The sequence below is a fragment of the Hyperolius riggenbachi genome, chromosome 8 (genome assembly GCF_040937935.1).
Source record: "Hyperolius riggenbachi isolate aHypRig1 chromosome 8, aHypRig1.pri, whole genome shotgun sequence".
Lineage (NCBI taxonomy): Eukaryota > Metazoa > Chordata > Amphibia > Anura > Hyperoliidae > Hyperolius > Hyperolius riggenbachi.
In genome coordinates, this window is record NC_090653.1 from 40669905 (window position 1) to 40686307 (window position 16403).

Below are 16403 nucleotides of genomic sequence, written 5' to 3' on the forward strand. Positions count from 1 at the left end.
AGCTGTTTATCCTCGAAGTCGAGGAACTCTGTAATAAAATATTGCAATAAGTTTCCTTATTAAGTGTCAAGAGTTATTCGAGTTTCACCCCATAGCCACTGACACTGTCAGGAATATATACATATCCTTCCCTGTCATTGGGTAACAAGCCTCAGGATCATCTTTCGAGGGGAATCATCAACTGAGGTTTGTAATATAACACAGACAACTGACTCCAGTTGAATAGCTGTAAAAACATATATTTGAAGTGAGAGGGATATGGAGGCTGCCATACTTATTCCCTTTTAAACAATACAGATTGCCTGGCTGTCCTGCTGATCATCTGCCTGTATTGCTATAGACCCTGAACAAGCATGCAGATCAGGTGTTTCTGACAGAATTCTGACTGGATTAGCTGCATGCTTGTTTCAGATGTGTGGAACTACTGCAGCCAAATAGATCAGCAGGGCTGGCAGGAAACTGGTATTGTTTAAAAGGAAAGCGTTTGGGGGGTTAGAGGGGTCGCAGCATGAGAGGAGAGCTTGACCACACATATCGGTGGAGATATGGGGGGCATTCCCCCCCCCCCCTTCCCTCACCTCTGGCTCTCCCCTCCAGCTTAAATCAGTGTCTGTGCAGCAGTGGGCATATACATATACCTTCCTTGCATTCCACCGCGGATGCTCCTCACTCTAATGCACATGTGTCGGACTGGAGGGCCAGATCCATGCCAGTGTTTAGGATGGACTTAGAAAGAAAGTTATGTGTTCTACCTGATGGACCACACCTTTCCTGATTCAGACCCATCAATTCATTTGAGCTGTTTAAAAAATGTGTGAGGATCTCGGCCCTCGTAGGGCCGGTTTGACATACCTGCTCTAGTGTCTGATGCTGCTTCCTGTTTATAAGGTGCTGTGGACAGATAAAACTAAAATTGAGTTATTTGGGCATAACAAAGGGTGTTAAATGGAGGAAAAACACAGCATTCCAAGAAAAACACCTGCTACCTACAGTAAAATATGGTGGTGGTTCCTTCATGCTGTGGGGCTGTGTGACCAGTGCAGGGACTGGGAATCTTGTCAAAGTTGAGGGACGCATGGATTCCACTCAGTATCAGCAGATTCTGGAGACCAATGTCCAGGAATCAGTGACAAAGCTGAAGCTGCGCCGGGGCTGGATCTTTCAACAAGACAACGACTGTAAACACTGCTCAAAATCCACTTAGGCATTCATGCAGAGGAACAAGTACAACGTTCTGGAATGGCCATCTCAGTCCCCAGACCTGAATATAATTGAAAATCTGTGGTGTGAGTTAAAGAGAGCTGCCATGCTCAGAAGCCATCAAACCTGAATGAACTAGAGATGTTTTGTAAAGAGGAATGGTCCAAAATACCTTCAACCAGAATCCAAACTCTCATTGGAACCTACAGGAAGCTTTTAGAGGCTGTAATTTCTGCAAAAGGAGGATCTACTAAATATTGATTTCATTTCTTTTTTGTGGTGCCTAAATTTATGCACCTGCCTAAAGGTGGCCATACACTGGTCGATTTGCCATCAGATTCGACCAACAGATAGATCCCTCTCTGATCGAATCTGATCAGAGAGGGATCGTATGGCTGCCTTACTGCAAACAGATTGTGAACCGATTTCAGCCTGAAACCGTTCACAATCTGTGGTGGTGGTGCTGCCGCCACTCCCCAAGCGCCCCTCCCTCCCCCCCCCCCCCCCCCCCCGCGCATACATATCCTGCTCTGCCGACACAAATCCCCATTTGTCTGCTGTCTTCTTCTCCGCTCTGGTCTGGTCTGGTCTCCGGCATGCTTCACTTCTCCCTGCTCGGCAGGAAGTTTAAACAGTAGAGCGCCCTCACAGCGATTGCGGACGGAAATCGATCGTTCTGTCAGCGGTGTGCTCGGCGATTTCACAGCCGATTCGATCACTGTGATCGAATCGGCCGTATATCAGCGGAAAAGTCGTTAGGTGTATGGGCCCCTTAATTCTGTTTAAACAATTATTGCGCACTTTCTTTAAATCGAATAAACTTCATTTCACTTCTCAGATATCACTGAGTGTGTCTCCTATATGATATATTTAACTGACATTGTTTATCTTAACAACCAACGATTTATGCAGGAAAATCATCACGATTATCAAGTTTGCCAAAACTTTCGCATCCCACTGTAGTGTCTGCAGGGCAGCCCCTGACCCACCCTGATGCATCAGAAAGAGATCTGGCCCATTGGATCAACTCGACCAAATGCTGCCTCCCTCCTTGCCCCTCCCACCCCAATGTGAACTGCTCCATGTCGTCCCCCCCCCTCCCCCATAGAGGCTAGTGTTGCATCCCCTACAGCATTCAACCCCAAACTGTTGCTGGGAGGATAGATTCCAGATTCATGTGGGGCGACAGTGGTGGAATGTGTGTAGCTAGTTTAAAGTGGTTAAACCCCCCTAATGACCAGGCCATTTTTTTTACACATTAGGCCACTGTAGCTTTAAAGGTTCGCTGCAGGGCTGTACAACTCAGCACACCCCTTTTTTTCTGCCCACCAACAGAGATTTCTGTTGTTGGACTGTGATCGCTCCCCAATGTTGATTTATTTTTTACAAATATTTATTTATTTTTACAATAAACCTCTCTATTTTTTCTATTTTTTTTTAACCCACCCTCCCTTCCTCCCCACGCCAGCCAATCAGTGCGATCGGCCTATGACAGCAGATCGCTTCTCTGCTGCCCAGAGCTATCGTCACTAGGAAACTGATGGCTGAGCGGAGCTCCGTCATTCAAGCAGAGATGCGAGCGCATCGGCATGCGCGATCTCCTGCAAAATTCCGCCCCAGGACTTCACGCCAATTGGTGTGGAGTGGTCTTGGGGGTTCCGCCGCGTTCATGCCAATCAGCGTTACGTGGTCGGCAAGGGGTTACTTGTGCACATGCACATACAATGTCAGTGGCCCATACAATGATCCCACCTCCATGTAGTATTCACAGATTGTCAATACTATACACAGTTTGTGTAGGTTAACTCTCATACTACATGGAAGTGTTGATGTTGGCCCAACCAAATTGGATGTGTGTACCAGAATCTGTGCAACTTATGTAAGTAAAGCCTAAATCACTGCCTAATTTTACCACCTCCATGTACTATGGGTGATTACTTTCGTAATCTGCTTATAGTATTCAATATCTGTTGACCCTCATACAACATGGAGGTGGTGAAATTGCCAAGTGATCGGCCAATCATATTTGAAAATGTGTACCAGGCTTAATACACAGAACCAGTCTTGATTGGCCAATTTTACTACTTCCATATAGTAAGCGGGTCAATAGGTTTGATTACTTTGAACAGATTGTGTGGGTAAGCTCTTGCACTACATAGAAGTGGTACAAGATTGGATGTGTACCTAATTTCACTTCAGCGCAGGTTGTTGTCTTTCACCTCCACACCAAAATAAGCGAAAATGTTTACCAGCGCCTAAAGGTGACCATACACATTGGCAACAGATAGATAAGAAATGCATCTGATGATCTATCTGATGCGTTTTTAGAACATTTTTTACCAGGATAGAATTCCAATAGATTTCAGTTTGAAATCTATTGAAATTCGATCTGATGGCATTTTTTTGCCATCAGATTTCCATTAAGGCCAATGCAAACTGATAAGCAATCTCATCAGATCGACCTAAATTTTCCACCCTGCCAGTTCGATGGAAATCCATCGAAATCGATCGAAATCGGCCATCGATCGGTCGATTGGTCAACCGATTTGCAAACGATCAATCAATCGGGATCGATCGGTCGGCCAGAAAATCGGCTGAGTGTATGGGCCCCTTTTGACCCATTTTACAAGGTCTTATCACATATTATAGATCAACAGCAGGCGTCCTCCACATCTAAGTCAACATGAAATGATCAAACTCATTAAATACACATAATCCATCACATCAACAGGTGTTAACCACTTCCCTTAGGTCTGATTACTTTGGCAATAACTTTATCAATAATTATCACAACTAAATGAACTATGTATTGCTTTTTTTCAAGACAAATTAGGCTTTAGGCTGATATTGGTTTTTTTTTTTTTTTTTTTTTTTTTTAGTAATGACCTTATTTTCTGTGCATTTTAAAAGGAAAGTAAGGTAAAAAGTGAAAAAAATACACAATTTATCCACTTTCATACATTATAGCTTTAGTGTAAACAGCTCTATTGTACATGAAACCTCCACATTTTATATGTCCATCTCTCCTGTTGATTTAATCAGTTCATTTGTTTTAATATGCATTAGTAACACAATGTATATACCCTACTCTCTTGTTACATCTGTCTGATCCTGGAATGTTTAGTTTACACTTGTTTACTAATAAACCCTGCCATTCAAAGAGACAAGAGTGGTTTTCTGTCATTCTTTTACAACTATGTAGCATTGTTATTAGCTCAGAGATAAATAAACAATGTTTTCTAGAATTTTGTAGGGAGTAGAGTGCAGAGACTTATTTTCACGTCATCTGGACAGAAAGTGGTTATTACAAAACAGAGTCTTCTCTAAGTGTAGGCTATTCACATTTATTGTACATTAAAGTTAAAACTGTGTAAAATGAGACTTCCCATATCACAGGGACCTGATTTATGGATAAGACATTAATAAATATGCAGGGCACCGTCACCACACACTCGTCCACCACGCCGGACTGGTTTCACTAATTAATAGCTTCCTCAAAGGCTCTATGTTGGCACCTGCTGGCACGGAGTGTTTTTACTTATTTTGGGGTAGTGGTGTAAGACAACAACCTGTGCTGAAGTGAAATGAGATATTATAAGAAAAAAAATGTTAATCCGAAAACTGGCCTTAAAGAGGAGCTCCAGTGAAAATTATGTAATAAAAAAGTGCTTAATTTTTACAATAATTATATATAAATGATTTAGTCAGTGTTTGCTCATTGTGAAATCTTTCCTCTCCCTCATTTACATTCTGACATTTATCACATGGTGACATTTCTACTGCTGGCAGGTGATGTCACTGGAAGGTGACGCTGCTTGCATTTTTGGCAGTTGGAAACAGCTGTTATTTCCCACAATGCAACAAGGCTTCAATAGTGTGATGTCAGGACCTCAGAGCTGTGAGGCGCTGCCATCAGACTGTGGGAGGGGTTTCACCACAAAATCAGCCATACAGAGCCCCCTGATGATCGGTTTGAGGAAAGGAATACATTTATCATGGGAAATGGGGTATCAGCTACTGATTGGGATAAATTTCAATTCTTGGTTATGGTTTCTCTATATGCTGTGAACTTTGCAATGATTTAATTTATTATTTTTTATTTTATTTTCAGTTTTAATTTTGTTTTGTTGTTGTGTAGATGTTTTTGTGTTATTAAAGTGAACCAGAGATGAAGCATACCCTCATGTATTTTACCATATACAGTATATCAGTGGGAACATTAGAGATAACACCTACCCTGCTCTCTGTTTAATTCTTCTCTGCTCAGCTTGCTTCTAATAAGCCCTGATAAAATCCCTGACTCAGCATTCAGTCTGGCTTTGCTATAATGACTCAGCTATAATGATTCCTGAACAGAGCCAGAAGGGGGCAGGCTTGGGCTTGACAAGACATCAGAGAAGACAGACTCAGCTATAATGATGTGCATATAAAATCAGAGCTTGTCACATAGCTATAGTACGTCACCGCGTTCTGTTGTAACCTCAACCGCTTGGCTTGCCTCCGCACTATGGCCAGTACTGCGGGGAATCCTGGGATTAAGAAGCGCCGGCGGGATCTGGAACACGGTAGACTCGGCAGCTGCCCTGCGTCTATTGCGTCATGACGCGTTTTCGGCGTTCCACGCCTGACGAAGGCGTGGAACGCCGAAAACGCGTCATGACGCAATAGACGCAGGGCAGCTGCCGAGTCTACCGTGTTCCAGATCCCGCCGGCGCTTCTTAATCCCAGGATTCCCCGCAGTACTGGCCATAGTGCGGAGGCAAGCCAAGCGGTTGAGGTTACAACAGAACGCGGTGACGTACTATAGCTATGTGACAAGCTCTGATTTTATATGCACATTGTAAGTGTGATTTTATTGCCTTGCGGTTAGCAGTACAATTAAAAAGTTAATACACCAGAGAGCGCTCCTCTCTTCTTCTTGTTCCTGTGTTTTACCAGCTTTCTTACTTTGATCCCTGAGTATCTATTGGAGCAGCACTCATTGGTGAATTGACGAGTGGAGACAGTGACTGATTGAGCGCAGTGGAATTGTGCATTCAGCTATAATGATTCCTGAGCAAATCCAGACTGAACGCTCAGTCGGGGATCTTATCAGGGCTGATTAGAAGCAGGCTGAGCAGTGAAGAATGAAACAGAAAGCAGGGTAGGTGTCATCTCTAATGTTCCCACTGATATATATGGTAATATACATGAGGATGCTTCGTCTCTGGTTCACTTTAAGGATTGGAAGGGTGTATGCAGAGATGGAAACCTTCTTTCAAAATTGTATCTATTATACACAAGGAAGTTGATTTGTTATTGTGGTGTAATGGGCGGCACACCTATATCTGCTACATTACCCCAGGATAGGCTGCATATATAGGATTTCTGGATGGGAACGCACAGATCAGAGTGATCCTGCCACAGATCAGGGCAGACACAGAAGAGGCAGCTGTATTATGGAGTTATTGCGACTGGCGATGTCACTGTGCCTTCTGTCATCTTCCTATATTATCTCTGCAGGTAGGATTACTAACATCAGTAACTTGTCATCAATTTGCTTCTTTATGCTTTTCCTACAAGTTTAGGTTATTTTATTTCTACTACAAAAAAAAAAAAAATGTTCTCATGACATCCATCTTTAAAGAAATACTGTAGGGGGGTCGGGGGAAAATGAGTTGAACTTACCTGGGGCTTCTATTGGTCCCCCGCAGACATCCTGTGCACGCGAAGCCACTCGCCGATGCTCCGGCCCCGCCTCCGGTACACTTCTGGAATTTCAGACTTCAAAGTCTGAAAACCACTGCGCCTGCGTTGCAGTGTCCTCAATCCCGCTGATGTCACCAGGAGCGTACTGCGCAGGCACAGACCATACGGGGCCTGCGCAGGATGCTCCTGGTGACATCAGCGGGATCGAGGACACGGCTGAGAAGGCGCAGTGGTTTTCAGACTTTAAAGTATGAAATTCTAGAAGTGAACCGGAGTGGCTGCGCGGGCACAGGATGTCTGCGGGGGACCATTAGAAGCCCCGGGTAAGTACAACTCATTTTCCCCCGACCCCCCCTACAGTAGTCCCATTAAGGTTCTCTGAATCACTTATACGACACAAGCATGGAAATTAATTTGTGCCAAATACTCTGAACTTGAGGCTTCTTCCATACTTAACTACTTACTGCACCAGGTGCAGTATAATCACGACCTGGGAAACTCCATCTGAAGTCCCAGGCCCGTGAAAGTTAGTCAATGGCAGCGCGCGCTACCATTACCGCCGGTTAACGGGGACATTAATGAATGGGAACGCAGTTCCCATTCATAAATCTAAGTTCCCAAATCAATTAACGCTGGTATCTATTAGATGCCTGCGTCATTGTATCTTCCGGCTGTTACACTGCCATGCATTATTTCCTATTCATGTCCTTATGTATGTGAATCAGAAATAATGTCTGAGGACATCTTGTGGCCAAATAGGAAAACTACATCACAACACATTTTATTTAATAAAAATACCTACACCTAAAATTAACTATTTCCCTCCCACACTCCCCCATAGTACCCAAACAGTTTATATACATAACCACACCCACCTCTAGCAGAGTTAAGCATATACATGAGTGGATTGCTCAGAGAGTTCATTTGGTAGCTAGTAAAAAGGTGAGGTGTTTTTCATTTCCTTTTCTCCAATTTAGTTGACACTTGGGTCTTTGAATTAGTTCCCACTAGACTGCTTATAAAAACTGGCATTTTGCATGGTAGAGTAGGACTCACCAGATTCGGGACACTTTGGCGCAGTTGGTGAGCTTAAGCATGTTAAAGCGTAGCCAAGAGCCCCTGTCACTGTTTTCCTGTTGTGTGCTGCAGCCCCTCTGCATATATATATATATATATATATATATATATATATATATATATATATATAAACTGTACACAAAACATACATAAATAGTTGCCTTAAGGACAGAACTTTTTAAATAGGTATGTCAAGGGGGTATATTACTGTAATTTTAAATTTGCAGGCTTATAAATAGTGATGGATGCAAAACTCAAAAAATGCACCTTTATTTCCAAATAAAGTATTGGCCCCATACATTGTACTAGGGAAAAATTTTAAATGTTGCAATAATCGGGACAAATAAAATGTGTGGGTTTTATAAACAGTCGAACATTTTATTTTAACATTATAATGACGAAAACTGAGAAATAATGATTTCTTTCAAATTTTTTCTTATTATTCCAATTAAAATGTGTTTAGAGTAAAATAATTCTTAGCAAAATGTACCTCCCAAAGAAATCCTAATTGATGGTGAAAAAAACAAGATATAGCTAATGTCATTGTGATTATTTGTGGTTAACTTATTGGCAAAAGAATGGGAGGAGCGCTGATAGCTGAAAATTGCTCTGGTCCTAAAGGGGTAAAACCCCTCAGTGGTCAAGTGGTTAAAGTGTACTCATCATGTCATGTGACATGATGAGATAAATGTGTATGTACACTGCAAATTATATTAATAACCAGGCTGCTTTACTTTTTTTATTTTGCTACCAGAAAGAGTTCATTTCTACGCATGGCAGTGAAAGCGTCTGTCTTGTCGGTACCTTGTCCGGAATATAGGAAACATCACTAATAACCAATTTACAGCCATAAAAGTTTTCCTGGCAATATACAACTTCTGAGGGTAGGGAGAGATAAAATACATGAACTATTTACCTTTTTCTAACTCTGGGACACTTAATAGGCTGGCACTAAGCAGAGGCAATAAAACATTAAATCTCGTTTGTAAATGTTAAAATATAAATATGTATAGGTATGATAAAACTTTGTTAAAAACAACTAAAATGAAAAGTGTGAGGTGGCTTACCCCAATGATGACAAATTCATATACTAAACAGCAAACTTTTATTTGCACTGGCAACACGTTTTGAGGCTCTGCGCCACTGAGGCACCTTCTGCTTGGGCTCATTAATATTCTGGCTCTTTATTCGGTCTGATGAAGTGGCACAGACCTACGAAACGCGTTGCCAGTGCAAATAAAAGTTTGTTGTTTAGTATACAAATTTGTCTTCATTGAGGTAAGCCACCTCACACTTTTCATTTCCGCTGTTTTTGATGAAGTTTTATTATACCTCGGGCGCCTCTTTTACACTTTATTTTATATTGTGTAGTAAAGCTCTCCTACCTACATGTAGTTGTTAAAATTGGCCAATCATTGGTGGTTCAAGATTGGATGTAAAAAATAACATTTGGCCAATTTAGAGATGTTTTGCCGTAGATAACTTTAGAAATACATAAAATGTATGATATGTAAAAATGACAAACTGTATTCCTTCTCTATACCAAAATGTATACATTTGCAAGGATATTTTTTGGCGTAGTAAGCAGTCAACGATTAAGCAACTCATCCATGTTTTGTTCATGTTTTTATTTCTCAATCAGGCATCAACTTGCATCATTTTTACACAACTCTCACCAATTATCCCGGCTATGATTACCCGTCATACTACACCACCAGGAGCATAAATGACATCACAGTGTACTGGTACGACAGTAAGGATTTGGTGGTACAGCGCAGAGTGCCTTGGTTTCAGAGTCCCTATCCCAGCTTACTGGAGGCCAGTTTTGTAGAGTATGATTTTCAGCTAGAAATGGAAAAGACCTTCCAGGGTCTGCAGGATTATCTAGACACATCAGGTAAGCTAAACGGGCAAGGCTTACTACTTCTACTTCTGGATTGAATATGAACGACACTTCAGGTAAGAGATTTTTAACTGAAGGGAGTCTATATTCTTGTAAAGTGAAAGTCCACTCTTACTAAAAGTCAGCCCGACTTTGCAACAAAAAAAAGCTACCATAGATACTTACCTAGGTAGAGGGAAGCCTCTGGACTGCATTTTCCCTCACCCCACAATTGCCACGCACGTGTGCTGGTGCTCCCCGCCCTGTGCGACCTCGGCCATACTGTGCCTGCTCAAGTACAGCTGCATATCCCTTAACCACTTAACGACCAGCCAACGCAGATAGGCGGCGGCTGGTCTCAGTGGTATTTCCATGGAAGCCGTTCCATGTCAGTTCAAGGAGGGCGTCTCCGTGAACAGCCTGCGAGCCTCCGATCGCGGCTCGCAGGCAAAATGTAAACACCCGGGGAAGAAATCCCTGGTGTTTACGTCGCACGGCGCTGCTGTCACAGCAGCGCCATAAAGGAGATTGGCAATCCCCGGCCTCTGATTGGCCTGGGATCGCCGCCATCTGATAGGCTGAAGCCTATCAGAGGCGGTACAGGATGGATCGCCATCCTGTGCCGCCCAAAGTGAGGAGGGAGAGAAGGAGAGGGAGGGGAGAATAGCGCTGCGGAGGGGGGATTTGAGGAGCCCCCCCGCTAAACACAGCAAGCCGGCGGCGATCAGACCCCCCCCCCAGCAGGACATCCCCCTAGTGGGGAAAAAAGGGGGGAAGTCTGATCGCCCTGCCTATTACTCGATCTGTGCTGCGGGCTGAAGAGCCCACGCAGCATAGATCACACAAAACTCGGCCGGTCCTTAAGTCTAGAACCAGAGGAAGCATGAAAATTGTAAAAAAAAAAAAAAAGCCATGCTACCTGCTCCACGCCGCCTCCCGGATGAATCTGCGCTGCTCCACGTCGCTCTCTGGGGTCCCGTTCATCCTCCACAGCCGGTGTAACCACTGCTCACTGGCAGAAGAAATTCAAGATGGCCACAACCCGGAAGTACTTGCTGGGTCACGGTGAACGCTAATTGGAGGAAGCTGGCGGAGGCGGGGGAGTGAGGTGACAGAGGCGAGAGAGTGAGGTAATGTAGGCGGATGGCTGATGGAGGCGGGAGAGCGAGGTAAATGATGAATGGAAGAGGCAAAGGAGGCTAGCGACAATCAGATTGTCGCTAGCTTTGAAGGGGGACAGTAGAGTCCAGGGGGGACTGACAGTGGCAGAGAACATGCCTCTGTGTCCTATAACCTATATAACTATCCGCCTCAGGTACACTTTAAGCCGAAGCTGTTCGTTCATAGGCAGCTCTGTGGTACTGTGCAGGCACGGCTGTACTCGTGCAGGCGCAAGAGGTCCACGCTACTGCATGGCCACCAACTAAAAGAGGGTCCTGGCCATTGGTGGTGCTCATAATGGGTCGATTATGCAACATTGTTGCATATTTTTTTCTCAATTATGTATGGGTCATTCTGTCCACCAGATCCTCTGATCTCGGCTGCCCGTTCCTGTACTATGTCATGTCCATATGCCAAGCAATGTAACCTACCGTATTTTTTGGACTACAAGACGCACTTTTTCTCCTCCAAAAGTGGGAAGAAAAAGTCAGTGCATCTTATAGTCCGAATCCCACGTACAGATATGCCTTTGGGTCCACCTCCTTGTGTCCGACTGCCTTGTGTGGGGGCCCAGATGCTGCACGTGGTGTATTTAGTGGCAGTAGCCGCTTGTGTCACTCACCGGGCTCTGTGTCCGCCTCCTTATGTCCACATGCCTTCTGTTGTGGCCCCGTAGCGGTGCGTGTTGCAATTAGCGGCAGTATCCGCTTGTGTCACTCACCGGGCTCTGTGTCCGCCTTCTTGTGCCCACATGCCTTGTGTTGCTGGCCTGTTGCTGCGCTGTGTCTTTCACTAAACCAAGCATGCTAGTGATGAACAGTGGCTCCTCTCTTACTCACTTCTTCCTCCAACTTCCTGGCCACGTACATGATTGTGTCATTATGCACGCAACCGGCTGTAGGGGGAAGAAGTGAGAAGGGGAGCTGCTGTTCAACGCTAGTGCACTCAGTTTAGTGAAATACAAAGCACAGCAATGGGGCCCCGACACAGGGCATGCGGACACAAGCCGGTGAGTGATACAAGCTGCTGCTTCCTCTAATTACACCACACACAGCGCAGCTAGGAGGCACAGAGGTGGACACACAAGCAGATACTGGGGGACAACAAGAAGACACTGGGGGACAGGAAGACGACACTGGGGGACAGAGAGAGAACATGGGGGACATCATGAGAACACTGGGGGGACAGGAGGAGGACACTGGAGGGACAGGAGAAGGACACTGGAAGGACAGGAGGAGGACACTGGAAGGACAGGAGGAGGACACTGGTGGGATAGCAGAAGGACACTGGGGGGATAGGAGGAGGTCTCTGGGGGACTGGAGGAGGATGCTGGGGGACAGGAAGAGGACATGGGGGACAGCATGAGGACACTGGGGGACTGGAGGAGGACACTGGTGGTGGTGGACAGGAGCAGGACACCAAAGGAAACAGGTTGAAGACACAAGGAAGACACTGTGGGAGACAGGAGAAGGACACTATTTGGGGGTGAACATCTACAAGACGCTCCTCGACCATGGATGCACCAAGTTTAGTATATTTTGTTCCCTGGTTTTTGCCCTCTAAATCTAGGTTCGTCTTATAGTTAGAGTTGGGCCGAACGGTTCGCGCGAACGTAGGTGGTTCGCGTGCGGGTACCGCACGCGAACCTTTTGCGGAAGAAGTTCGGTTCGCCCCATAATGCACTGAGGGTCAACTTTGACCCTCTACATCACAGTCAGCAGGCCCAGTGTAGCCAATTAGGCTACACTAGCCCCTGGAGCCCCACCCCCCCTTATATAAGGCAGGCAGCGGCGGCCATTACGGCCACTCGTGTGCCTGCATTAGTGAGAGTAGGGCGAGCTGCTGCAGTCTCTCATATAGGGAAAGATTAGTTAGGCTTAACTTCTTCCTGGCTGCATACCTGTTCTGTTCAGTGAGCCCTCAGCCCACTGCATACCTGTACTGTGATCCTGCCACTGCATACCTGTTCAGTGATCCTGCCACTGCATACCTGTTCAGTGATCCTGCCACTGCATACCTGTTCTGTTCAGTGAGCCCTCAGCCCACTGCATACCTGTACTGTGATCCTGCCACTCCATACCTGTTCAGTGATCCTGCCACTGCATACCTGTTCTGTTCAGTGAGCCCTCAGCCCACTGCATACCTGTACTGTAGTGTGAAGCAGTACCTTAATTACACTACCTGATTGATGTATACACATGCAAGATGTTTTAAAGCACTTTAGGCCTGTCATTTAGCATTCAATGTGATTTCTGCCCTTAAAACGCTGCTTTGCGTCAAATCCAGATTTTTCCCGGGGACTTTTGGCGTGTATCCCACTCCGCCATGCCCCCCTCCAGGTGTTAGACCCCTTGAAACATCTTTTCCATCACTTTTGTGGCCAGCATAATTATTTTTTTTTTTCAAAGTTCGCATCCCCATTGAAGTCTATTGCGGTTCGCGAACTTTAACGCAAACCGAATGTTCCGCGAAAGTTCGCGAACCCGGTTCGCGAACCTAAAATCGGAGGTTCGGCCCAACTCTACTTATAGTCCAGAGTGTCTTATAGTCCGAAAAATACGGGTACATGTGGAATTTGTTATTGGTGTCTGTTTCACTGTCACAACTGGTCTTTCTGTATTGATGGAGGTAAAGGTAAGTAGTATTTAGCGATTAATAATATAATTTATTAATATATTATATTAATAATTTATATATATTTATATGTATTATTAATAATATAATATTTATAATATTTACTATTAATATACTTATTATTGTTATTGAGTGCAAATGGTCAGTAGTGGTGCTCGTAATGGGTCAATTACATAAAATTTTGCGTATTTTTTCACAATTACATATTGCGTAACTGCAATTTTGTCACATACAGCATACTACGTTTGTAATTCATAATTACACCTGTAATTACACAATAACGCATCATTTTGCATTCAATGCTTAACATTTTTTGCATGTATTTGCCAGTGTACTGCGCATGCATGGCTATTCAATGCGAAAAATGCGTTCATATGAGTACAATTTGCGTCCATCAGCCAGTGTACTGCACATATGCAGCTATTACTTAAATATTCAATGCAAAAAATCCATTTGTATGTGTAAAGACGTTTGCGTCCGTCAGTGTACCGCGTAGGTGGTGTTGGATTTTTTTGTTTCCGAAATTGCGCGAACGAAATTTTGCGTAAATTACACCTACATGCATAATTACAGATAGCGATTTTGTTTCCATGCAAGATTTTTTACATATAATCTGCAAATTAAGCATTACAATTACGATGTGTAATTGCAAATTACGATGTGTAATTATGCATAGGCGTAATTTCTGCCCACCACTACTGGCCATCCTAGGGTGGCACCAGGGGCGTAACTAGAGGGGAGCAGCACCTGCCGTTGCAGGGGGCCTAGAGCTATGAAGGGCCCAAACTACTAACATTCCCTTCCTCTCATACAGGGGACTGTACTTCACATCATGTGATTTTATGGCTACACTTGTTATGGGTGTGAAGATCATGATGGTTACACTTGTTTTATAACCCTTGTGAGATGGGCCTCAAGGCTGTGAAGGGCACCAAGGGCAAAGGAAGGGGTGTGAACATTGGGGACCCCTCAAAGTTTCGCTGTGGGTGGGGGGGGGGGGGGAGGGCATGAATTGAAGTTACGCCACTGTAGCCAGATTCTACCCTCTTAGGTAGAGAGCAACAAGCTCGATAGCCTTGTTGTTATTTTTCAGGGTATGGTTAATACAAATTACTTCCCAATTTCAATTTGCAACAGGATTACAGTATAATCTGGAATCTGTGCTGTGGCACAGACAGCCCTGTGATATGCCCCTTACCAGCGCCGGTTCTAGTTTTTTACTGCCTAAGGCAAACGTCTGAGGATGCGCCCCCGCCAACGTGCACGTTAACAAAGACAATAAGCATACTTTCCATTGGAATGTGTGCTTCACTGTACTTTATGGGGCACAACCTGGCTGTAATGTGTGGTATGTAGAAGAAAGGAAAAACACAATCGAGAGCCCCCAATAGTGTATTTTTGATGATAAAGGAATGCCAAGGTAGCAGCAAATAGAAATATACTCACAAGTATAGGTTGTCGGGTCCAGGCAACCACTTAAAAGGGAACTGAAGTAAGAGGTATACGGAGGCTGCCATATTTATTTCCTTTTAATCAATACCGGTTGCCTGGCAGCCCTGCTGGTCTATTTCTTTGCAGTAGTATCTGAATAACACCAGAAACAAGCATGCAGCTAGTCTTGTCAGACCTGACTTCAACCTTCCTGGCGGTAAGCCCGAGCTGAGCCACCCGACGATTAGCTGCCGATTGCCGCGCCATGCCGCCCCCCCCCAGACCCTGTGTGCTGCCTGGCCAATTAGTGCCAGGCAGCGCTGAGGGGTGGATCGGGACTCCCTTTGACGTCACAATGTCAATGACGTCATCCCTCCCCATCGCCATGGCGACGGGGGAAGCCCTTCAGGAAATCCTGTTCTTTGAATGGGATTTCCTGATCAAAGATCGCCGGAGGTGATTGAAATGGGCGGGGGGATGCCGCCGCACAGCGGCTATCATGTAGCGAGCCCTAGGCTCGCTACATGATTTAAAAAAAAAAAAATTTAAAGACTGCTGCGCTGCCCCCTGGCGGTTTCTAATAGACCGCCAGGAGGGTTAAAGTCTGAAACACCTGATCTGCTGCATGCTTGTTCAGGGGCTATGGCTAATAGTATTAGAGGCAGAGGATCAGCAGGGCTGCCAGGCAACTGGTATTGCTTAAAAGGAAATAAACATGGCAGCCTCCATATACCTCTCTCCTCAGTTGTCCTTTTAAGCACTTATTGGAATATTAGGCATGTCCCCACTCAGGTTAAAAAGTCGCTCTCTGTAGGAGGAAAGAAGGGGTGTTCACCCATTCACAAGGTGGATAACAATAATTGCAATAGAAACAGAGGCGCCAGCAGAGTAAAAATTGATCATAGGTAAAAACAGGTGAAAGTTGGGGGGCAAGGATGGACTCACCTCCCCAAAACCAAACACTACCACTATGTATGGTTTAAATACAATTTAATTTGTACTCCAAAACAAATGCAATGCGTTTTGCAGGTCTCTAGCCGCTTCCTCAGGCAATAATACAGATAGGAGTAACTCAGAAGTTGTGTAGCCAAGTACAGCGCCTCTGTCATGTAATGTGTGGTAGGACTTTTTCTTCTGCTATGTTTCTGCCATACAGGGAATGCAACACAATGTCTCTCTGTGAATGGGGCCTTAGGGAAGGGGGCTCAAGTCTGTCAGGAAGGGGTGTTAGATGAGTCTGTCAGGGGATGGAGCTCAGGATAATTTTGCCCAGGGAGACCCATTATGAGTAGAATGGGCCCTGCAATACAGAAATATTTGTTGCTTGTTC

At 44.7% G+C, this 16403-nt stretch overlaps 1 protein-coding gene across 1 annotated transcript in view; it reads left to right on the top strand.

Annotated features, from left to right (window-relative positions):
- Positions 1-5707: 5707 nt before the first annotated feature.
- Positions 5708-16403, top strand: part of LOC137527287 (major histocompatibility complex class I-related gene protein-like) — a 46228-nt gene continuing 35532 nt past the window's right edge. The window contains exons 1-2 of the mRNA XM_068247796.1: positions 5708-5765; positions 9608-9862. Of these exons, the coding sequence (XP_068103897.1) occupies positions 5708-5765; positions 9608-9862 (313 nt within the window). The remainder of the gene's footprint in view (positions 5766-9607; positions 9863-16403) is intronic.